This window comes from Oncorhynchus clarkii, chromosome 33 (assembly GCF_045791955.1).
Source record: "Oncorhynchus clarkii lewisi isolate Uvic-CL-2024 chromosome 33, UVic_Ocla_1.0, whole genome shotgun sequence".
Taxonomy (NCBI): domain Eukaryota; kingdom Metazoa; phylum Chordata; class Actinopteri; order Salmoniformes; family Salmonidae; genus Oncorhynchus; species Oncorhynchus clarkii.
Genome location: NC_092179.1, coordinates 26,563,661 through 26,586,533, shown reverse-complemented (window position 1 = coordinate 26,586,533; position 22,873 = coordinate 26,563,661). Strand labels below are relative to the sequence as shown.

The following is a 22,873-nucleotide window of genomic DNA, read 5'->3' as shown; positions in this document are numbered from 1 at the left end:
GTGACCAGTACATCTCCAGCACGTACCATAGTAGAGTCTGTGATCAGTACATCTCCAGCACGTGCCATAGTAGAGTCTGTGACCAGTACATCTCCAGCACGTATCATAGTAGAGTCAGTGACCATTACATTTTCAGCACGTGCCATAGTAGAGTCTGTGACCAGTACATCTCCAGCACGTACCATAGTAGAGTCGGTGACCAGTACATTTTCAGCACGTAGCATGGCAGCGTTCTACTGCTTGTACTCCACTTCACTCCCCATGCCTCAGTGGGGAAATGCAGTTGGTTATAGATGAGATTTAAATAGAATTGGAATGCCTGAGGCTAGATGACAAGTTAGTAAGATTGCTGTGTAATGTACAGTTAGTCTCAGGGCACAGAATTAAATAGACCATATTATGTTTCTCCGTCCCAGTGTCTTGAAGATGAGCTCTTTGATATCCACTTCTTTTGAGATGCAAGGACCAGTGGAAGTAGGGAAATCAGTCCCTTAAATGTTGTTGAGCTTAACTTGTTGACCTCTGTAGGTTACTATTGCTAGAGAAAGATGAATGGGCCTATATGTTACTGTAGGTCGCCATATTCAATTCACATCAAAGCTGAGGAAGGAAGTTCACTGCCAGCCTTGGTTGAAAACGTATCCAGGTATACACTACTGTTCAAAAGTTGGGTCACTTAGAAAAGTACTTGTTTTTTAAAGAAAAGCATTTTTTTTGTTGCCCATTTAAAATAACATCAAATTATTTCTAAATACAATGTATAGACATTGTTAATGTTGTTAAAACTGAAGATCTTGTACAACGCTGTGTACTACTCCCTTCACAGAACATTGCATCCCAGAGTCGCCTCTTCACTGTTGATGTTGAGGCTGATGTTTTGCGGGTACTATTTAATGAAGCTGCCAGTTGAGGACTTGAGGCATCTCTTTCTCAAACTAGACACTAAATGTACTTGTCCTCTTTCTCAGTTGTGCACCGGGGCCTCCCACTCCTTTCTATTCTGGTTAGAGCCAGTTTGCGCTGCTCTGTGAAGGGAGTAGTACACAGCGTTGTACCAGATCTTCAGTTTCTTGGCAATTTCTCTCATGGAATAGACTTAATTTCCCAGAGCAAGAATAATAGACTGACGAGTTTCAGAAGAAAGTTCTTTGTTTCTGGACATTTTGAGCCTGTAATCGAACCCACAAATGCTGATGCTCCAGATACTCAACTAGTCTTAAGATGGCCAGTATTATTGCTTCTTTAATCAGAATAACAGTTTTCAGCTGTGCTAACATAATTGCAGAAGGGTTTTCTGATGATCAATTAGCCTTTACAAAATGAACTTGGATTAGCTAACACAACTTGCCATTGGAACACAGGCATGATGGTTGCTGATAATGGTCCTCTGTACGCCTATATAGCTATTTCATAAAAAGTCAGCAGTTTCCAGCTACAATAGTCATTTACACCATTAACAATGTCTACACTGTATTTCTGATCAATTTGATGTTATTTTAATGGACAGAACATTTGCTTTTCAAAATCAAGGACATTTCTAAGTGACCCCAAACTTTTGAACAGTAGTGTATATTTGGGATTTGTACAAGAAAAATCAACGTGTGCCTGACCATCTGGTCATGTAAAACCCCCGGTACTGTAGAAAATAGTATCTGTGGAGAGATGCCGTCATACCCTGTCCTTCAGATGAATAGACATGTTTCTCCTCAGTCGTTCCAGTTTTATTTGACTCCGGTGTTGGTTTTAGACGGGTTTCTTTTGGATCAGATTTTGCTGCTCCTTTTCAATACTGAATTGGGAAGAAATGTAGAACAACTAAGTGGCAACTTGGTTTATTCTAGGCCAAAAGCTATACGATCATCCAAGTTACAATTTAGGCTTGGGGTTACTGAATGGGTGGTGGGAAGCCCTAGACTGTGTCCCAAATCTCACTCTATTCCCTACATAGTGCACTACTTTAACACAAGCCCCATGGGATGCAGCCCTAGTCTCTTAGACTGGAGTTGTCCTGTACAACAGGGCTCCAGTTGAGAAGCCCCAGAGCAGTGTTGGAGGAGTGTTGGGACAGTGAGTAAAAGTCAACACAAAACCCTTCCCTGAGGCGAGGGCAGGAAAGGGAAGTGGGAACAGCTGGTGGAAGGCTGCAGCAGTCCCACCCCACCTGCATTCACTTATCACGGCAGACCAGGGAGTGGAGGAGGGAGGACGACAACACCTAACACATCAATGAGGAGTTAATGAGCAATAAGGGGGGATGAAGTGATAGATCAGGGCGGGGTGAGAGAGTAGCAGGTCAGTGGAGTTTCCTGGCGGTGTACTATGGGGAGTTTTAGTTTGGTGGCGAGCAGATTTAATCACGCTCGGAGCGGCCCTACTTTTCCTCGTGTTGCCGTGGCCTCGGTCGAGGACTGTTGCCATGCTACACTGGCAGTCTGTGTTGTGTTCCTAGACTCAGTGTAGTGAGGTCACTCTCAGTAATCCTGCTTGGCATTGGCACATGGCAACACTTTCTTTCGCTCTCTATAATGCCCTATGTCAGAGAGTGGACCCGTCATGTGAGAAAGGACAGCATTGTTGCTGGCTTATTTTTGTGGAGTTCAGCACTCTGTGTCCAAATATTGGCGGTGCTTTTTTGAACTTGCGTCTTTCTCTAGTTCTTTCTCAGTCTTCCTCCTCACACTTAAGGACTACTTTGTTTCCTGCCTTTCATCTGCAAGGCCTTTGATAGCACATGGGGCCCAGAGAGAGAGGGTGTGTGTACGTGCCTGTGTTCAGAAGCACTATTCACCACTGAATGTTGGTGGAAGGTGGCGGTGCACATCTGAGAAGGGCATCTGAGTTCACCCTTTCAAGTAGTCATTTGCTCTATCCTGCCCGGAGTGCAAGATGGGGAAGGGTTTTCTGTTTTGGGTCTATTCTCTTGGTCCTTTAAGCCAGGCAAACTTAATCAAGCACACATAATGTAGGTAATCCATGTAGGCAGGTAATCAGGGGGGAATTAATGAGCTGACCATGGCATGGGTAGTTCGTAAATATTTGTCCCGCCATACAAGGCCGGTGTAAAAGGGTACAGTGTTCCAAATGGCACCCTATTCCCTACATAGTGTACTACCCTTCACCAGAGCCCTACTGGAGCCCTGGCATTAATGGAGGGAGGTGTAATGCTGCCTGCCAGCCCTTGGCCTCTGCTCTGCTCTCTCAGCATCTTTATGGTTCATTATCCTCATCCTCTACTCACTCACACAGTGACATCACTGTAGCCATCGGCCCTGCAGTGTGCTGTGATGTCATTTGGATTTGTTATGATCACCAGATCTGCTGTGAGGCTAGGTCAGCATTCACCAGGCTGAGCTCTCGCTCTCTCTCTCTCAAATCTTGGCTCTGCAAGAATTTGGAAGTGGGCCTGATACGCTCCACAGATAGAATGGGACAGCCATCTTTCTTTTGTCTGTTTATGTTGGTGGGAGTTCGATCAGGAGATGTTTTTGTCTGTTCTGCATTCCTCTTGAAGAGAGCTGACTTCACTTCACCTCAGTGTTCAGCCAATGTCGTGTCAGGTCTCTGAATAACTTTCCCATTCCTTTGCTTTCTAAAGTGGGAAAATGTTTGAGTGGTTACACCACATTACAGCACATAGCCATTTATGATAATTATCGTGTTTGTTTTCAGTCTTTTTGCTCTGGGGATATTTTTAGTCCGGGTGGGTCAGAGAGGGACGGTAGTATTGGTCAGAATGGCCTGAGGGGCTAGGTCCTTAGGCAAGATGTGATGTCTAGACCAGACCAAACCAGTGTTGGTGAGTGTCCAAACAGAATACATTAAAAAACATGTGTTGTCTCACAGGGAAGCCGATTGATTGGGCCCCTGAGGTATTAGATTATGTGTGTGCGTAACGGGATATTGACCTAATGGCCCTCTCCAGATTATGACTAAATATATACATATCCCAGGTGGGGGGGATGAAAGGAAGGAAAGGGTGATTTAGGGACTGCTTCTACTGTGTCATCATAATGACATATGTCAAACTGGAGTTAGTGTAAGTTTGTATGATATTGTTAGCAAATTGCGGTAGGGCTTGAGAGGCAAGGTAAACCTGCTTATCTCATCTCCCTCTGTTTTAGTAGCTGTCAGGCTGGATAGCCAACTGTCTTCTGCTACATCTTCTCACATCGTCCGTCAGTCAGTGTAACAGTTGGAGATTAGGAAGGTTAGTAGCCCAACACCCTCTTAACACCTGAGCTGCCCTCACATCACTGTGTGTGTGGAGTTGACAATGACATGGTTTTATTTTCTGGCCAGGAAGAATGAGTGAATAAACTGCTACACAGCTTCCTGGGCTGTCTCAATAAAAAAAACAGTGGGATCTGACCGTAAAACTGTCACTAAATCATGACGGATGGGTGAGACCCTTGACATGAATCCATCGGTGGACGGGTTCGTTCACAGGCCACTGGGTGTGGAGGGAGAGAGTGTGTTTCTTGCTGTGTGAATGTATGTTTTTGTGCATGCAGGATTCGTGTGTGTGTTTTGTGTTCATGTTGTGTGTGTGTGTGACAAGACAATAGGACCTCTGCCACGTGTCATTGGGCCAGGCAGGGCTAGTGTTGGCAGGCCGGCTCTGCTCTGTAGGAGATGTAGTTCTATCACCTGTTTAGTGGCCATGCTCAATATGCCCAGTGTCAGTTAGTCTGTGAGGCGACTGCTGGTCACTACTGCTGACTCAACCCCATTAATAACCCTAACCCCCCTTCTCCTCCTCCCCTACCCTCCAACACATCCCTTTCCCATCCTCAAGGGGAACATTTGTCTCCTAGTAAACACTAGTAATTCCCTACTGGTAGATTCCCCTGATATGAAGGCTGGATAAACATAGAGATAAAGCCAAAGAGTAGGCCCAAGCTTTTTGATAAAACAACCATTTTGATCCCTGGTCTTGAATTGTGTTCAGACAGACTCCTATAGACATGTACAGCACATGAAGGGTTTGTTTTGTCAATAGTGGGTACTCCTAAGTAGAGGTCGACCGGTTAATCGGAATGGCCGATTTCAAGTTTTCATAACAACGGGAAATCAGTATTTTGGGATGCCGATTTGGCCTATTATTTTAATTTTTTTAAATATTTTTTACACCTTTTATTTAACTAGGCAAGTCGGTTAAGAACACGTTCTTATTTTCAATGACGGCCTAGGAACAGGGGTTAACTGCCTTGTTCAGGGGCAGAACGACAGATTTTTACCTTGTCAGCTCAGGGATTCAATCTTGCAACCTTACAGTTAACAAGTCCAACGCTCTAACCACCTGCCTCACGAGGAGCCTGCCTGTTACGCGAATGCAGTAAGAAGCCAAGGTAAGATGCTAGCTAGCATTAAACTTAATCAATCATAATCACTAGTTATAACTACACATGGTTGATGATATTACTAGTTTATCTAGTGTGTCCTGCGTTGCATATAATCGATGCGGTGCGTATTCGCGAAAAAGGACTGTCGTTGCTCCAACGTGTACCTAACCATAAACATCAATGCCTATCTTTAAACCTGCATATTTAGCTAAAAGAAATCCAGGTTAGCAGGCAATATTAACCAGGGGAAATTGTGCCACTTCTCTTGCGTTCATTGCACGCAGAGTCAGGGTATATGCAACAGTTTGGGCCGCTTGGCTCGTTGCGAACTAATTTGCCAGAATGTTATGTAATTATGACATAACATTGAAGGTTGTGCGATGTAACAGGAATATTTAGACTGATGGATGCCACCCGTTAGATAAAATACGGAACGGTTCCCTATTTCACTGAAAGAATAAACATTTTGTTTTCAAGATAGTTTCCGGATTCGACCATATTAATGACCTAAGGCTCGTATTTCTGTCTGTTATAATTAAGCCTATGATTTAATAGAGCAGTCTGACTGAGCGGTGGTAGGCAGCAGCAGGCTCGTAAGCATTCATTCAAACAGCACTTTTGTGCGTTTTGCCAGCAGATCTTCGCTGTGCTTCAAGCATTGTGCTGTTTATGACTTCAAGCCTATCATCTCCCGAGATTAGGCTGGTGTAACCGATGTGAAATGGCTAGCTAGTGAAATGGCTAGCTAGTTAGTGGGGTGCGCGCTAATAGCGTTTCAAACGTCACTCGCTCTGAGACTTGGGGTAGTTGTTCCCCTTGCTCTGCAAGGGCCGCGGCTTTTGTGGGGCGATGGGTAACGCTGCTTCGAGGGTGGCTGTTGTCGATGTGTTCCTGGTTCGAGCCCAGGTAGGAGCGAGGAGAGGGACGGAAGCTATACTGTTACACTGGCAATACTAAAGTGCCTATAAGAACGTCCAAAGGTATGTGAAATACAAATCGTATAGAGAGAAATAGTCCTATAATAACTACAACCTAAATCTTCTTACCTGGGAATATTGAAGACTCCTGTTAAAAGGAACCACCAGCTTTCATATGTTCTCATGTTCTGAGCAAGGAACTGAAACGTTAGCTTTATTACATTTCACTTTCTTCAACACTTTGTTTTTGCATTATTTAAACCAAATTTAACATGTTTATTTATTTGAGGCTAAATGGATTTTATTGATGTATTATATTAAGTTCAAATAAGTGTTCATTCAGTATTGTTGTTATTGTTATTTATTACAAATACATTTTAAAAATCTGATGATTAATCGGTATCAGATTTTTTTGGTCCTCCAATAATCTGTATCGGCGTTAAAAATCATAATCGGTCGACCTCTACTCATAAGTGTGTACATTGTATCCTCGTTAAGGGATAAGTACTAGGCTGACATGCTGATCAGACTGCACGCGCACCATCACTCGCATGTTGATTTTGTCCACCCACACCAGACGCGATCAGGACACGCAGGTTGAAATATCAAAACTCTGAATCAACAATATTCATTTGGGGACAGGTCGAAAAGCATTAAACATTTATGGTAATTTAGCTAGCTTGCTGTTGCTAGCTAATTTGTCCTGGGATATAAACATTGGGCTGTTATTTTACCTGAAATGCACAAGGTCCTCTACTCCAACAATTAGGTCACAGTTAAAAGGGTCAACAGAGTCCGTTTCTAGTCATCTCGTTTCCCGTTTCTAGTAAGCTTCTTCTTTGGACTTTATATGACGGTTGGCAACCAACTTTAAGGTGTATTACCACTACCGACTGGAGTATGAACTTCAGTTCATCTTTCCATCACCCAGCCTCTCGAGTGGTGCAGTGGTCTAAAGCACTGCATCAGTGCTAGCTGTGCCGTTAGAGATTCTGGGTTCGAGTCCAGGCACTGTTGCAACCGGGAGACCCATGGTGCGGCGCACAATTGGCACAGCGTCATCCGGTTTAGGGGAAGGTTTGGCCGGCAGGTATGTCCTTGTCCCATCGCGCACTAGCAACTCCTGTGGCGGGCTGGGTGTAGTGCATGCTGACACGGTCGCCAGGTGTACGGTGTTTCCTCCTACACACTGGTGCGGCTGGCTTCCTGGTTAAGTGGGCATTGGGTCAAGAAGCAGTGCAGTGCGGCTTGGTTGTGTTTCGGAGGACGGACGGCTCTCCACCTTCAACTCTCCCGAGTCGTCCGTACGGGAGTTGCAGCGATGAGACAAGACTAACTACCAATTGGATACCACAATATTGGGGAGATAAAGGGATAAAAAAAAAAATATTTAGATGTTTTTATTCTTTCAATCACCCATATGCTCCTAAAAACCAATGCGAGGGCTCGTGGGTATATGCTCCTAAAAAACAACAACGAGGAGATGGGAGAGGCGGGACTTGCAGTGCATCAAGCATCACAAACGAAACCAAGTTCTAATTTAGCGCCTGGCTGCGCAGACGCGCATGAGCAGTGTGGCTGCAATGATTGAGTAACATGTATGTGTAAAAGTATTTTGTGACGTGAGCGGTGTGGTCAGCGTGTTAGCAGTATTGCTGGCTGTCTGCGGTTTCCTTTAACTTCATCAAATCAAATGATGCCTGTGTTGTATTAGACTCTGTCAAAGCCTTGTTTTGATATTGTGTGATCCAAAATGGCTATCGGTTGCTACCCAACACACTACAATACTTCCTTTCTGAGAGCAACACCTCTTGTGACATGCTCGGGACTCACTCAATCTGCCCTTGCATGTTCTGCAGATCTTAAAATAACCTTCAGTTTGATTTAACCCTTTGGGTGTGGGCCACTACTCCACTAATGGGATCCCAGCCTACTCTGTCAGGATCCACAGCCAGCTGCTGCTGTGTGTCAAAACATGATGGCTCTCTGTTTGAATCACTCATTTTTTTCTTCTCCCTCTTCCTTTCTTTTTTGCTGCTTTTCTCTTCTCTAGCCCCCTCGCGCTCTCTTCTCTAGCTCTCTTCTCTAGCTCTCCCCCCCCCCTCAGCCAGCAGTGGGTAATCTCTCTGTGATGAATCTAGCTTTAATGTACTAGAGTGGGATGTAGACTAAAATCCCTGGATGATGGGATAACATGACCCCATACTGTACTGAGGGGTAGGGGGCACCCTATTCCCTACATAGTACACTACTTTTGACCAAGTAGTGCACTATATATGGAATAGGGTGCCATTTGGGATGAAATCCACAGTGATTACTGCAATTAACGTGATGTATTTGGAGTCGTGGGCATTAAATGGCCAGAAGAGGAGAGATCCACCTGAAGACTGGCAGATTATCCAACGTCTCTTTGGAATAGAATTTAAATGTGTATGTCACACTCCAGATGAGGGAGTCAAACACATGAGAAACACAAGCCTAGTCCCAGATCTGTATGTGCCACTCTTGATTTAGCCGCCAGCTCTGACTATTGTTCAACATGTCATGTATGGCAGGACAACGATAGCACCAGGACTGTTGCCTAAAGATGCAGATTATGGACCAGGCTAGAGATTGGCAAATCTCATAATCCCTTTACATAACCAGTTAAAGACAACACCACACAAAGCAACAGAACACCAGTTGTTGGAAGCATTTGATTCTCACTCTCTATTGAAACGTGTTGTAGATCTGCAGAGCTTGACTTATGGGGCGGCAGGAAGCCTAGTGGTTAGAGTGTTGGGCCAGTAAACGAAAGGTTGCTAGATCGAATCCCCGAGCTGATAAGCTAAAAAGCTGTCGTTCTGCCCCTGAACAAGGCAGTTGACCCCCTGTTCCTAGGCCGTCATTGTCAATGAGAATTTGTTCTTAACTGACTTGCCTAGTTAAATTTAGGTTAAAAAAAAAAAAGTATGTGTGCTGTAAACTGCTCCCAGCCCCCAGATGAGAACAGTAGCAGTGTGGTAAAGGCCAGGTTGACAACAGTAGCAGTGTGGTAAAACCAGTTATCTCTGGATCTTACTGTCTTTTCCTGTCTGTACTGTATCATGTTGACTAGTGAGGGGTGTGTGTGTTTTTGAAAACTGGAGTCTGATCTGGTGGTTGGGCTCCCTTTCCTGGAGAACTAGAGATAACAACAGAAATAAGAGAGGACTATTATCTGTTTGAGTGGATGGGCAACACGTCTGGATCAGCAGAGGTGTGTGGGGTGGCATGGCGCGCACGTGTGTGGATATGAAGGAAACATAATAATCCAGCTAATTGTTATATCCATTCAGAGAGCGGTTCAGGTTGTTTTGTAATTCAAATCCAGTGTGTCCAATATCCATTATCCTTTAACCTCCTTCTACACAGCATTGAGAGCAAGCACGAAGTCACAATCCTCAGTGGACTCAATGAATTTGTAGTGAAGTTTTATGGACAACAAGGAAGTAAGTGTATTTATGTTATGGAAATGTTTCTGTCCTATTTACCTATTAACTGCCTTCTGTTCAAGATGCCATTTTGAAGTCTCGCCCCTAATCAAATAACTAAAGACATTCTCCATTGTTAAAGTGATCTCCTAGTTCATTACAAAATGAATCCCGGACTAAACCACTTTGAGGTCTGAAAGCGTCTGACAAACGTTGACTTTGAAATGAAAAAAAACACTAACTATCACAGGTTTCAAGTGTTTGTTCATATGTCATGAATCACTATCATGTCTGAAGTTTACTCATAAGAGTACCACAACAGAGATTCAGTTATGATGGTCCTGTTGGACTGAAGCCCTCAGGTCAGCTGCCACAGGAATGTCCGCCTCCTGGTCTGAATGCTGAGTGAAGTTCGAGGGCAGGGTGTGAAATGGATTGGAACGTGGCCTGTACAGAAGGTGTATGTGGAGATTCTTCTCACCATGTTTTTCACAACGTCTGTACCACCAAGCCCTCCACTGATTGCACAGCAATGGAGAGGAAGTTTGTGTTGTTATGATGCATACAACCGCATTCTGGGAAATTTCTCTTTGGAGTATGTACACTAGTGTCTGTTTTCTCTGTGTGTGTGTGTGTGTGCACGCATGTGCTGTCCAGTTCCAGTTGGGCACGACCCTCTGGTTCTGCACCTGGTATTCTGGTAGTTCTGGACCCACACAAGCCCTCTCTATTGGGACCCAGTCATGGGATGTCTTTATATTCTGGAGATTGATCTGGAAGTAAACAGCTCTTCGCTGCCTATGGCTAAAGTACATTACTGTGTAGAATCAAAGGAAAATCAATGCCAGTGGTATGGAAATCAGTGGTATGGAGCAGACTGTTCATCTGACTGTTGATGTCAGTGGTATGGAGAAGACTGTTCATCTGACTGTTAATGTCAGTGGTATAGAGTAGACTGCTCATCTGACTGTTGATGTCAGTGGTGTGGAGAAGACTGCTCCTCTGACTGTTGATGCCAGTGGTGTGGAGAACCACTGTTCCTCTAACCATTGTGAAGGGCTACAGCCTTGCAGTGTCAAGTCCATAGGGTTTCTGTGGTTAAGTCTCTGCTGTAATCCCTGTACTCATATTAAGTATCTCCCTCAATGTCATTAGTACATAAGCCTACCAGACCTGGGTTGAATTACTATTTCAGATCTCAATTACTTTCACATGCATTCAAAGTATTCATATCTTACATTTGAAAAGACAAGTTGTTGAATATTTTAATGTATTTGGAAATACAATTGGAAAGTAGTTGATATACTCAAATACACTCCCGTTTATTTGAAAATGCTGTCAACTATTTTTTTTAAGTTTTTTTTGACAAATAACCATTGAAATACTCAAAAGTACTTGTTTTGGGCTATGCATTTTAAAATACTCATACAGTTTTTTTATTTTATTTTTAAATACCAGATACTGTGAACCCATGAATCCTACATGATGTCTATGCACATGTGTGGGAAAAAGGCACCGCAGATTGCATTCTATGTTCCTAATGTGGTTTATTGGTGAAAATGTTGGTCACCAATCAACCACATGGCAGCATGGGTCTAGATTGCGACCTGCAGAGTCTCATAGGTCTAGATTGCCACCTGCAGAGTCTCATAGGTCTAGATTGCCACCTGCAGAGTCTCATAGGTCTAGATTGCCACCTGCAGAGTCTCATAGGTCTAGATTGCCACCTGCAGAGTCTCATAGGTCTAGATTGCCACCTGCAGAGTCTCTAATTCTACCATTTACTGTATTGATGTCCAGCGGCTGCTCAATGACAGTGGATGTGCATGTGATCTTTTCTTGTAGCATGTCTTATCTCCCTTCTCTCTCTGTCTCCTCCCATCCAGCAGCGTACGAGGGGGGCGTATGGAAGGTGCGAGTAGATCTACCGGACAAATACCCTTTCAAATCCCCATCAATAGGTAGGGGGATGGCATAGAGCCAGTGGGGGTTCATTTCTCAGTTGACACACACAAAAAATATATAGATATGTATTGTTATTGTCACAAACACGGGATAGGTGCAGTTTTACAGGGTCAGTCGTTGTAGTACGGCTCCCTGTTACTAGAAGTAACCCGTAACATCTGTAGTTGACTTGCGTATTGTTTTTCTCTTTCGTTTGCAGGATTCATGAATAAAATCTTCCATCCCAACATCGATGAAGCGTAAGTTGATCCCGACTTCTGATTTGAAAGGAACACTGAAATAGTAGCGGGTGCCCTCTCATGAGACTCATCACCTTAACCTTGTCTTGTGTTGCTGGAACCAATGGCAGCAGGGAGCTTTTCTAATCACATCTATCTGAACCTCTCTGGGATATGTGGGACGGTAGCGTCCCACCTGGCCAACATCCAGTGACAATGCAGAGTGCCAAATTCAAATAAATTACTATAAAAATTAAACTGATGAAATCACACATTCAATATACCAAATTAAAGCTACACTTGTTGTGAATCCAGCCGACATGTCAGATTTAAAAAATGCTTTACGGCGAAAGCAAACGATGCTATTATCTGAGGATAGCACCCCAGTAAACAAAGAGAAAAGCATATTTCAACCCTGCAGGCACGACACAAAACGCAGAAATAAAAATATAATTCATGCCTTACCTTTGACGAGATTCTTCTGTTGGCACTCCAATATGTCCCATAAACATCACAAATGGTCCTTTTATTTGATTAATTCCTTCGATATATATTCAAAATGTTAATTTATTTGGCGCGTTTGATCCAGAAAAATACCGGTTCCAACTTGCGCAACGTGACTACAAAATACAGTGCCTTGCGAAAGTATTCGGCCCCCTTGAACTTTGCGACCTTTTGCCACATTTCAGGCTTCAAACATAAAGATATAAAACTGTATTTTTTTGTGAAGAATCAACAACAAGTGGGACACAATCATGAAGTGGAACGACATTTATTGGATATTTCAAACTTTTTTAACAAATCAAAAACTGAAAAATTGGGCGTGCAAAATTATTCAGCCCCCTTAAGTTAATACTTTGTAGCGCCACCTTTTGCAGCGATTACAGCTGTAAGTCACTTGGGGTATGTCTCTATCAGTTTTGCACATCGAGAGACTGACATTTTTTCCCATTCCTCCTTGCAAAACAGCTCGAGCTCAGTGAGGTTGGATGGAGAGCATTTGTGAACAGCAGTTTTCAGTTCTTTCCACAGATTCTCGATTGGATTCAGGTCTGGACTTTGACTTGGCCATTCTAACAACTGGATATGTTTATTTTTGAACCATTCCAGTGTAGATTTTGCTTTATGTTTTGGATCATTGTCTTGTTGGAAGACAAATCTCTGTCCCAGTCTCAGGTCTTTTGCAGACTCCATCAGGTTTTCTTCCAGAATGGTCCTGTATTTGGCTCCATCCATCTTCCCATCAATTTTAACCATCTCCCTGTCCCTGCTGAAGTAAAGCAGGCCCAAACCATGATGCTGCCACCACCATGTTTGACAGTGGGGATGGTGTGTTCAGCTGTGTTGCTTTTACGCCAAACATAACGTTTTGCATTGTTGCCAAAAAGTTCAATTTTGGTTTCATCAAGAGCACCTTCTTCCACATGTTTGGTGTGTCTCCCAGGTGGCTTGTGGCAAACTTTAAACAACACTTTTTATGGATATCTTTAAGAAATGGCTTTCTTCTTGCCACTCTTCCATAAAGGCCAGATTTGTGCAATATACGACTGATTGTTGTCCTATGGACAGAGTCTCCCACCTCAGCTGTACATCTCTGCAGTTCATCCAGAGTGATCATGGGCCTCTTGGCTGCATCTCTGATCAGTCTTCTCCTTGTATGAGCTGAAAGTTTAGAGGGACGGCCTGGTCTTGGTAGATTTGCAGTGGTCTGATACTCCTTCCATTTCAATATTATCGCTTGCACAGTGCTCCTTGGGATGTTTAAAGCTTGGGAAATATTTTTGTATCCAAATCCGGCTTTAAACTTCTTCACAACAGTATCTCGGACCTGCCTGGTGTGTTCCTTGTTCTTCATGATGCTCTCTGCGCTTTTAACGGACCTCTGAGACTATCACAGTGCAGGTGCATTTATACGGAGACTTGATTACACACAGGTGGATTGTATTTATCATCATTAGTCATTTAGGTCAACATTGGATCATTCAGAGATCCTCACTGAACTTCTGGATAGAGTTTGCTGCACTGAAAGTAAAGGGGCTGAATAATTTTACACGCCCAATTTTTCAGTTTTTGATTTGTTAAAAAAGTTTGAAATATCCAATAAATGTTGTTCCACTTCATGATTGTGTCCCACTTGTTGTTGATTCTTCACAAAAAATACAGTTTTATATCTTTATGTTTGAAGCCTGAAATGTGGCAAAAGGTCGCAAAGTTCAAGGGGGCCGAATACTTTCGCAAGGCACTGTATCTCAAAAGTTACCTGTAAGCATTGTCCAAACATTTCAAACTACTTTTGTAATACAACTTTAGGTATTTTTTTACGTAAATAATCGATAAAATTGAAGACTGGATGATCTGTGTTCAATACTGGAGGAAAACAAAGTGGAGCGTGCTTTCAGGTCACGCACCTCTAACACCTCTACACTTCCCTCGAGCCTCATTCTGAACAGTGTTACTTCTTCATTTCTTAAAGAAAAAACCTCAACCAATTTCTAACGACTGTTGACATCCAGTGGAAGTGATAGGAACTGCAGGAAAGTCGATTTAGAAATCTGTATTCCCAATGAAAACCATTGAAAAGAGTGACCTCCAAAAAAAAAAAAAAATCTGAATGGGTTTGTCCTCTGGGTTTTGCCTGCCAAATAAATTATGTTATACACACAGACATGATTCAAACAGTTTTAGGAACTTAAGTGTTTTCTATCCAAATCGACTAATAATATGCATATCTTAGCTTCTGGGTCTGATTAGCAGGCCGTTTACTTTGGACACGCTTTTCATCCGGATGTGAAAATACTGCCCTCTGTCCCAAAGAAGTTAAACCACCAGCCCTGACCTTAACCCTGGCCCTAACCTTTTGACCCTAACCCGTAAATAAGAATGAATAGCTAATGAGCTTGCGCAAGCATCTGGTGATGACCCCACCTGCATACCCATCTCTAAGGTCTTGTAACGTAATCTAATTAAATTTCATTGAATTTCCATTGAATGACATCAATGGTTTGTTTGGCTCATCTCCCAGATCAAATGGTGAGAGGGGGCACTGGAGGATCTAAAGCACAGAACAACAGGCTGGTCCTTTACATTAACTGACCATAATAATCTGGTGTGAATACAAATCATCAAAACACTCAGGATGAAAACACTGCCTCAAGCATTTCAGTGGGTCATTTTTAAGGAATGTAATTCCCCTCATCCACCAACCTCACTTTGGGGTGCTCCTCGTGTTGTGTAGAGAGGAAGTGTCTGAGAGCCTCCTCCTTAACCCCTTCTCTCATCTCCAGGTCAGGAACAGTGTGTTTAGATGTCATCAACCAGACGTGGACAGCCCTTTACGGTGAGTGAGGTGGCTCAGAGCTTGGATGTTTTGGAGGTGTGTGTAGGTGAATTTGTGTTTTTGTCTATGCGTATGTGAGACACGGACACATGGGCCACGGCTCCACTGTCCAGTGTAAAAGAAAACACAAACACGACCGCTGGCGTCACTGGAGAAACAAGTGTAAAAAGTGGTGGGTGTGGCTTCATGTAGGAGGCAGCGCGGTCAGTTCTCCTATAATCCTCTTACTGGTGGGTGTGGCTTCATGTAGGAGGCAGCGCGGTCAGTTCTCCTGTAATCCTCTTACTGGTGGGTGTGGCTTCATGTAGGAGGCAGCGCGGTCAGTTCTCCTGTAATCCTCTTACTGGTGGGTGTGGCTTCATGTAGGAGGCAGCGCGGTCAGTTCTCCTGTAATCCTCTTACTGGTGGGTGTGGCTTCATGTAGGAGGCAGCGCGGGCAGTTCTCCTGTAATCCTCTTACTGGTGGGTGTGGCTTCATGTAGGAGGCAGCGCGGTCAGTTCTCCTATAATCCTCTTACTGGTGGGTGTGGCTTCATGTAGGAGGCAGCGCGGTCAGTTCTCCTGTAATCCTCTTACTGGTGGGTGTGGCTTCATGTAGGAGGCAGCGCGGTCAGTTCTCCTGTAATCCTCTTACTGGTGGGTGTGGCTTCATGTAGGAGGCAGCGTGGTCAGTTCTCCTGTAATCCTCTTACTGGTGGGTGTGGCTTCATGTAGGAGGCAGCGTGGTCAGTTCTCGTGTAATCCTCTTACTGGTGGGTGTGGCTTCATGTAGGAGGCAGCGCGGTCAGTTCTCCTGTAATCCTCTTACTGGTGGGTGTGGCTTCATGTAGGAGGCAGCGCGTTCAGTTCTCCTGTAATCCTCTTACTGGTGGGTGTGGCTTCATGTAGGAGGCAGCACGGTCAGTTCTCCTGTAATCCTCCTACTGGTGGGTGTGGCTTCATGTAGGAGGCATCGCGGTCAGTTCTCCTGTAACCCTCTTACTGGTGGGTGTGGCTTCATGTAGGAGGCAGCACGGTCAGTTCTCCTGTAATCCTCTTACTGGTGGGTGTGGCTTCATGTAGGAGGCAGCACGGTCAGTTCTCCTGTAATCCTCTTACTGGTGGGTGTGGCTTCATGTAGGAGGCAGCGTGGTCAGTTCTTCTGTAAGCTTCTTACTGGTGGGTGTGGCTGCATGTAGGAGGCAGCGCGGTCAGTTCTCATATAATCCTCTTACTGGTGGGTGTGGCTTCATGTAGGAGGCAGCGCGGTCAGTTCTCCTGTAATCCTCTTACTGGTGGGTGTGGCTTCATGTAGGAGGCAGCGTGGTCAGTTCTCGTGTAATCCTCTTACTGGTGGGTGTGGCTTCATGTAGGAGGCAGCGCGGTCAGTTCTCCTGTAATCCTCTTACTGGTGGGTGTGGCTTCATGTAGGAGGCAGCGCGTTCAGTTCTCCTGTAATCCTCTTACTGGTGGGTGTGGCTTCATGTAGGAGGCAGCACAGTCAGTTCTCCTGTAATCCTCCTACTGGTGGGTGTGGCTTCATGTAGGAGGCAGCGCGGTCAGTTCTCCTGTAATCCTCTTACTGGTGGGTGTGGCTTCATGTAGGAGGCAGCGCGGTCAGTTCTCCTGTAATCCTCTTACTGGTGGGTGTGGCTTCATGTAGGAGGCAGCACGGTCAGTTCTCCTGTAATCCTCTTACTGGTGAGTGTGGCTTCATGTAGGAGGCAGCACGGTCAGTTCTCCTGTAATCCTCTTACTGGTGGGTGTGGCTCCATGTAGGAGGCAGCACGGTCAGTTCTCCTGTAATCCTCTTACTGGTGGGTGTGGCTTCATGTAGGAGGCAGCGCGGTCAGTTCTCCTGTAATCCTCTTACTGGTGGGTGTGGCTTCATGTAGGAGGCAGCACGGTCAGTTCTCCTGTAATCCTCTTACTGGTGGGTGTGGCTTCATGTAGGAGCGCAGCACGGTCAGTTCTCCTGTAATCCTCTTACTGGTGGGTGTGGCTTCATGTAGGAGCGCAGCACGGTCAGTTCTCCTGTAATCCTCTTACTGGTGGGTGTGGCTTCATGTAGGAGGCAGCACGGTCAGTTCTCCTGTAATCCTCTTACTGGTGCTAGAAGGCTAACAAGGTAATAGCCTGAGCCAGCAAAGTCAGAAAACAGACAGCCTAGCTGCTTCTCCTGACACTAATAATGAACAACTCTTCAGCTGAGAGAACAAAACCGCACTGGTTGTCTCTGTCTCCCCCCTTCATATGGATTTCTTATCAGAAGATTACTGAATTATTGAAGTTCTGAAGCCTCCTGGTTCATTCCACACAGGGTTCGCTCTGTGTGTTTTGGACTGCGGCTTTGTTGTTCGAGATGAATCACTCAAGTTGATTAGCTAATATGTTTGATTTGGCTATTGTGGGCTTCCAGCAGTGTAATGGACTTTGAGAGCTCTAACAAATTACATTTCCAGAACTGTAGTGGAGGGCTTGGGACAAAAACAAGCCAATCAGTGAAGCATTGTCTACTCTAGGCCTAGGTCCTGATTGTGGGTAGGGAACATACACTGGGTTACAGTCAGTCTACAGTTTTACCCAGTAATGTATTTTCTCCTCATATTTGTACTTAACCAATAGTGACACCTAGTCAATGTATATAAACCCTGGATTGCTGATGCTGTGTATTGACCATCGAGAGGTTTTGAAGCCACCGGTCGGCCATATTGGCACTCCCCAGTAGGAGCAGTCCTCCATAAGAATGACTGGAATTCTACAGTATTTCAATTAAATGTTTCAAGGACAAGATGACATGTATTTAAGGATTTTGTTGTTGTCGTGGGGACAATAATATTAATAATCCAAAAATATATACTTTAAGGGAAAAAATATATTTTTTTTATGTTTAGCTCACATAATATAATTAAAAGTCTGTAATAGAGTAAACGTGGTAAAAACAAATGTAGACATTAATACATGCATTTCTATAGCTTCCAATGGTGGGGGAGTTCCAAGATGGAGGTGTGGTGGCTTCAAAACAGCACCCCCTAGGGGTCATCTAGTGTGCATATAAAACATTGCACCCAGTAGATATCTGCAGCATTGCCCATTTTCCGTTGAGTGCTAATTTTCTTGCAGAGACAAAGCAAGGCCTGCAACCGTATGTCTAGTGGAAAGTCCTTCCTCCGGCAGGATTTGTATTTTATTTTTACATAGAGGCCCAATCCTAAAATGATTGGATAGGTGTAAGCAAGGGTTCTATTACATAACTATCACCTATCCAGTTATGTCAGAAAGGATGTTTGTTTTAAGAATGCTTTAATTGTAAAAGAGTCATATGTATGTTCATTGTGCCCTGTTTTATCGATAACATTCTGTTCTGTCTCTCTCTGCCTCTCTCGTCCACTCCCACAGATCTCACCAATATCTTTGAGTCGTTCCTGCCTCAGCTGCTGGCTTACCCCAACCCCATCGACCCGCTGAACGGAGACGCGGCCGCCATGTACCTCCACCGACCAGAGGAGTACAAACAGAAAATCAAAGGTACGCTTCTCTCCCTACGCCTTGCTTTCTCAGTGTTGTCTGTCTCAAGGGAATTCAGGAGTGTAGTTCATTTCAAACGTTTTGTAATGGCTCCATGTAGAATCAGGAGGCTCAGTAATGAAATGAATACTGGTCAATAATATACTTTGACATACAGCAGCTACATTTTTGTTTTGTTTGTGCATTTAGTTTTATTACTATTTGATCATGTGAAGTAGATATCCCAGCCTTAAGCCATAGTCTACCCTTTGTTCAGATTTGATATGGTAAAGTGTGTGTGTGTCTTGTCTATCACTCCTGGCTGTTGCTTTGTTCCCTGTTTTAAAGTGCCTGTCTGCTCCCTGGCTCGGAGCTCTTAGCCAACGAGGTTGAGTCTTACTGACCCTGCTGCCTTGCTCTCCACAGAGTACATCCAGAAATATGCAACAGAGGAGGCTCTCAAGGAGCAGGAGGAGGGCCAGGGCGATTCCTCATCGGAAAGCTCCATGTCGGATTTCTCTGAAGACGAAGCCCAGGATATGGAGTTGTAGTGATGGGAGACAACTCCCCTTTAAAACCACAGACTGTATGATTTCCTAACCATGAGAAAGCAGACATCATATTCATATAAGTTGATTTTTTTATTTTATTATTATTATTATTATTATTATTATTATTATTATTGCTAAAACAAGGATTTTTGTGGATATCAAGCCTTGGCGTATATCACACACCACCTGCTTTGTGTTTTTGCCATGTCCCAGTCGCGTTCTCCTCCTTCAATCCCTGTAAAGGTCTGTTGGACTTAGCAGTCCCCACATTCCACCGGTAGTTGGAATGTCCCCTTTGACCCGGTGACCTTCGGCCTTACCCTCACTGCACCAACGACCGGACAAAATGGAGGCTAGCTCTATGGGCTGGGCTGAATAGGAGGTGGGAGGTGGGCACCGGGGGATTTCCCTTCTCTTTATCTCATGAATGTGTTGAAGAAGAGGAACTAGAGAGTTAGGTCATGTTCATGGTCATGGCAATTATGGTCCATGTCTTCAGCCGAATTCGTACCCGTCTGGATTTGATTTGAATTGGATACATCACCCTGCCGGCGTTGGCTGTCGACTTGTCCTGCTAGACAGATGATTGGGTATTTTAAAGTAATATGAAAGAGGGGAATTGCAGCTTCAATATCTATTTTCTTTCACCAATGTTGTTTTTCTGGTGTTCATTTGTCATTTGTGCTTTTCATTTGGCTGGGGTTAGGAGCTGCCTATGGTGTGTGTGTGCAGTACCTAGCTTGTACAGTGATACTTCACCTTTCTCATTAGAGCCTTATGAACCCAGCCAGCGCATCAGTCAAAGCGCTGACATCGCTCTGAGCCTGTCCGAGCTGGTGTGGCTGTCGGAATACCTGTACCCCTTTATAAAAGTACATCACTTCCTGGAACGCCATAGGTATTATGTATCCACTGAAGTTTGTTAGGGGTGAATACTGCCCAGAAGGAGGGATTGAACGCTGGTGTGTTGGAAAGTGAGGTAGAAGTGGCCGACCTCACCGGCTACAGCACAGACACCCAACAGATTCTCCTCTGATCTGTTTTTGTAAAAGAAAAAAAAGGTTAATGGAACGTAGAAAAAAATCACAAGAAGCATTTTTGTATAAAAAAATAAAAGCACAAGGTTTTATTTCCTACAAACTCCTCCCTCCTAGATGATTTGGACCTGGTTTATTTTGGTGGCAAAGACAGGATTTTTAGGGGGGGGGGGGGGTGGTGGGGGGGGCATCATTCTGTACAGTTTGGGCATGATCCAGAAGTGATGTTGTGTTGGTCTGTATTGCGCTAGGCTAGTATAGGGCTCAACTAAAGTAGTACTGCTTGTGTGGCTACTGTCTGAAGTATTGAGTTGCGTTGTGTACAAGGCTTAGTGATTTATCTGGGTTACCCTTCACTGTTCGATGGGGGAAAATACAGGGGGGGGGGTGGGGGTGGTGTATCTGCAGGTCTTTTTTGGGCTAACATTGTTGAAATGACCAACTTTGCCTATTGCTCGCCCTAAACTATGATATGTGTTTTTGACTTGATGTAGCGATAGTTAGTTTACTGGGTGGTGTCTTCAACTAAAGACATGTATGGGTCTGATAACTAAAACAACAATAGCTGATTTTAAGTTTGAAGGTAATGTCCATTGTAGGGTTTACATCAGATATAACATGGATCTATACCTGCTGGTCCCCTTCAGAGATGTACAGATCAACGTGAGAGTGATTCCAGACAATGGCAATTAATTGACTGGTGGAGAAATTAGACTGAATGTATGATAGTCTGTGCAAAACAAAAGCATTGGGCCCGATGAAAGTATCAGACAATGTGCAGTGTGATCAAGGCCACATTGGGATAGAGCTTGGATGGGAGACCATGTTTTTCCTTGTTTTTAATTTCAGTGTTCCCTAAAAGCTTGACTGTTCAAGGCTCCTGGATAAAGATGGTCAAATATGGATTGGGTTCCAATCCATTGCCTGGTGTAAGACAGGAAAGTGGGTTTGGGGTTCCCATGTTTCCTCACAGGCCAAATGGAGCCTGCAAAAACAGAATGATGTCACAAGGATACGCAGCAGAGTACCTTGCAATTTGGCTTCTGCCGTTTCCTGAGCTGCCTATATTTATTCACTCTATATTGAAACCTTCGCTTTCCTTTCTCGTTTTTAATCAAATCATTTACAGGCACCGCTGTTAAAACAAAGGTGTATGTACTTAGGCTTCAGCCAAATTGTGTCATGCTGAAGAGAATTAGAACTTGAATTTTCTTTCTATTTTAAGTATTCAGTTTGGATTTAATGATTTAGTTTTTTTCACATTTATGCAGTATTGTACTAAAGTGAAAAAGACAGAGAAATAAATCCCATCAGAATAAGTGGAGAAAGGCAATGGAGGCCATTTTGTGTTTGGACACTTGCATAGGGGAGAAAATGTGATATTTCTGTATTTTTAAAGAGTGTTGTCCTTGTTATAACTATGTTGTTGTTTTATTTTCAAGCAGAAGTGTTGATGTTCCCACAAACAGGGTGATCCAAAGACCACATGTACTCAGCTGTGGTCTGTTGCTATGGGAAACATTTTTGTTTTCTTTCACTCTTTTTTTTAAATTCCCCCCCAAACTAATTCAGTGATGAGGACTATTTATAACCTTTGTTTTTCTGCTTGTTTTTAATTCCCAAGTCGAGGACTCAATGACACTTACAATCCAAAAATCTCCAATAAACATGAGTGTGCTTCCGTTACAACTTTGATTCAACATTATTTTTGAAAAGATTGTGAAAAAGTTTTACTGCTTGATTAGATTTTTAGCCCCTCGCTCTCTTAAATACATTAGACCATAGGTGTACCAATGTGAGATCTAATTTCCCCCAAAACAATATCAACACTGACCCAATGTGAGATCTAATTCCCCCCCAACACACTATCAACACTGACCCAATGTGAGATCTAATTCCCCCCCAACACACTATCAGCACTGACCCAATGTGAGATCTAATTCCCCCCCAACACACTATCAGCACTGACCCAATGTGAGATCTAATTCCCTCCCCAACACACTATAAACACTGTCCAAGTCAACCTTTTCCAAGTAATATCGAGGTGGGAGGGGGCCAAACCACATAGTGGTACATAGCCCCACACACACACACCCAATCTCACACACACACCCAACCACACTTTGTGCGTAGTGAAGTCAGTACTGAGGGACTCAGCTGGTGGCTTCTGTCCAGACTATTACATTAGAGGGGAAAGTAGAGGCCTGGCTTCCATCTGATCAACCATCGGCGCCCCCCCTAGTCCTGTTTCGTGGCGTCACCCCTGACCCCTGTGTTGACTGTACTGTACCTCTCCCATGCACTTGTCTTGCATGCATCTGGTGTGGAGGGGCTCGATTCATCATGTGCACCTCACGTTCTGTCTTTGTGCTTCTCCAGAGTGGAATGCACCACACCCAGACACAGTCCTATTGCTTTCACTACAGGGGACATTGGACACACGGCATGGAAAATGTCTTTAAAAAAAAACATTGGGAACTGTATTTGGTACCTGTCTACTACTTGAAAGTCGAGGGTGTTTTTTATTTTTTTATCTGTCCTTGGTCTTATGTGAATTTCAGTCCTCTT

General features: G+C 44.0%; 1 protein-coding gene across 2 annotated transcripts in view; it reads left to right on the top strand.

The window, feature by feature from the left end:
• Nucleotides 1–22,269, top strand: part of LOC139392696 (ubiquitin-conjugating enzyme E2H (UBC8 homolog, yeast)) — a 28,752-nt gene extending 6,483 nt beyond the window's left edge. The window contains exons 2-7 of one of the 2 annotated variants that reach the window (XM_071140867.1): nucleotides 9,653–9,729; nucleotides 11,598–11,672; nucleotides 11,876–11,915; nucleotides 15,179–15,231; nucleotides 18,610–18,738; nucleotides 19,144–22,269. In XM_071140867.1, coding sequence (XP_070996968.1) covers nucleotides 9,653–9,729; nucleotides 11,598–11,672; nucleotides 11,876–11,915; nucleotides 15,179–15,231; nucleotides 18,610–18,738; nucleotides 19,144–19,268 — 499 coding nt within the window. In that variant the 3' untranslated portion in view covers nucleotides 19,269–22,269. The remainder of the gene's footprint in view (nucleotides 1–9,652; nucleotides 9,730–11,597; nucleotides 11,673–11,875; nucleotides 11,916–15,178; nucleotides 15,232–18,609; nucleotides 18,739–19,143) is intronic. The other variant, XM_071140868.1, reaches the window with a different exon arrangement.
• The last annotated feature ends 604 nt before the right edge of the window (nucleotides 22,270–22,873 follow it).